At 61.4% G+C, this 681-nt stretch overlaps 1 protein-coding gene across 1 annotated transcript in view; it reads left to right on the top strand.

Moving 5' to 3' along the window:
* Positions 1–498: 498 nt before the first annotated feature.
* The window catches only part of NOL12 (nucleolar protein 12), a 5,984-nt gene continuing 5,801 nt past the window's right edge, over positions 499–681 (top strand). Inside the window, exon 1 of the mRNA XM_004675672.2 lies at positions 499–625. Coding sequence (XP_004675729.1) covers positions 543–625 — 83 coding nt within the window. The 5' untranslated portion in view covers positions 499–542. The remainder of the gene's footprint in view (positions 626–681) is intronic.

The following is a 681-nucleotide window of genomic DNA, read 5'->3' as shown; positions in this document are numbered from 1 at the left end:
TGGAGGCTGGGAAGGGAGGGACGGTTTAGAGATCTGGGTTTCAGGTTCTGATGCACTTCAAAGTATGAAAACCACTGCTTCACCACACGGCTACAAAGTCACTCTAAGTATCCCCACTTTAACGTGGCTTCACTGAGGCACAGAGAAGGCAAACGGCCCAGGCACCCTGCAGTAGGTGGGGGCCAAGACCCTATTCTGGCTTCAGAAACGCGCTCTTGGAAACGCCGAGCTGACATCCGAATGTAAGGCTCAACAGCTCTGGCCACGCGTCAATGGTTTCTTATTAGCGCCTACTGTGCGCCAGGCACCGTGCCAGGCGCTGCAACCTGGGGACGCTAGGGTGGTCTGGTCGCGAGGGGACAGGGATCTGCGCTGCACCAGAGGAGCGCGGGCCGACAGCCTGCCTGGGCAGCTCCTTTAAAAGGCGGGGCCTGGCGAGCGGAACTGTGGAGCACAACGGCAGGATGCTCCCGGAAGGCTGAAAACGCTACACCGGAAGTGGATTCGGCGGGGGCTGCGGCGCCGCCGGAGCTTGGTGCGTTATGGGTCGCAACAAGAAGAAGAAGCGAGATGGCAACGACCGGCGGCCGCGACTCGTTCTCAGCTTCGACGAGGAGAAACGGCGGTGAGTGCCAAGGCTGGGCCCGATGCCGCTTCAGCCGTCGGGCCGCGCCGAGGCCA

This window comes from Condylura cristata, unplaced genomic scaffold (assembly GCF_000260355.1).
Source record: "Condylura cristata isolate star-nosed mole 26May11 unplaced genomic scaffold, ConCri1.0 scaffold00004, whole genome shotgun sequence".
Classification (NCBI taxonomy): domain Eukaryota; kingdom Metazoa; phylum Chordata; class Mammalia; order Eulipotyphla; family Talpidae; genus Condylura; species Condylura cristata.
This window is presented reverse-complemented; position numbering and strand designations above follow the sequence as displayed.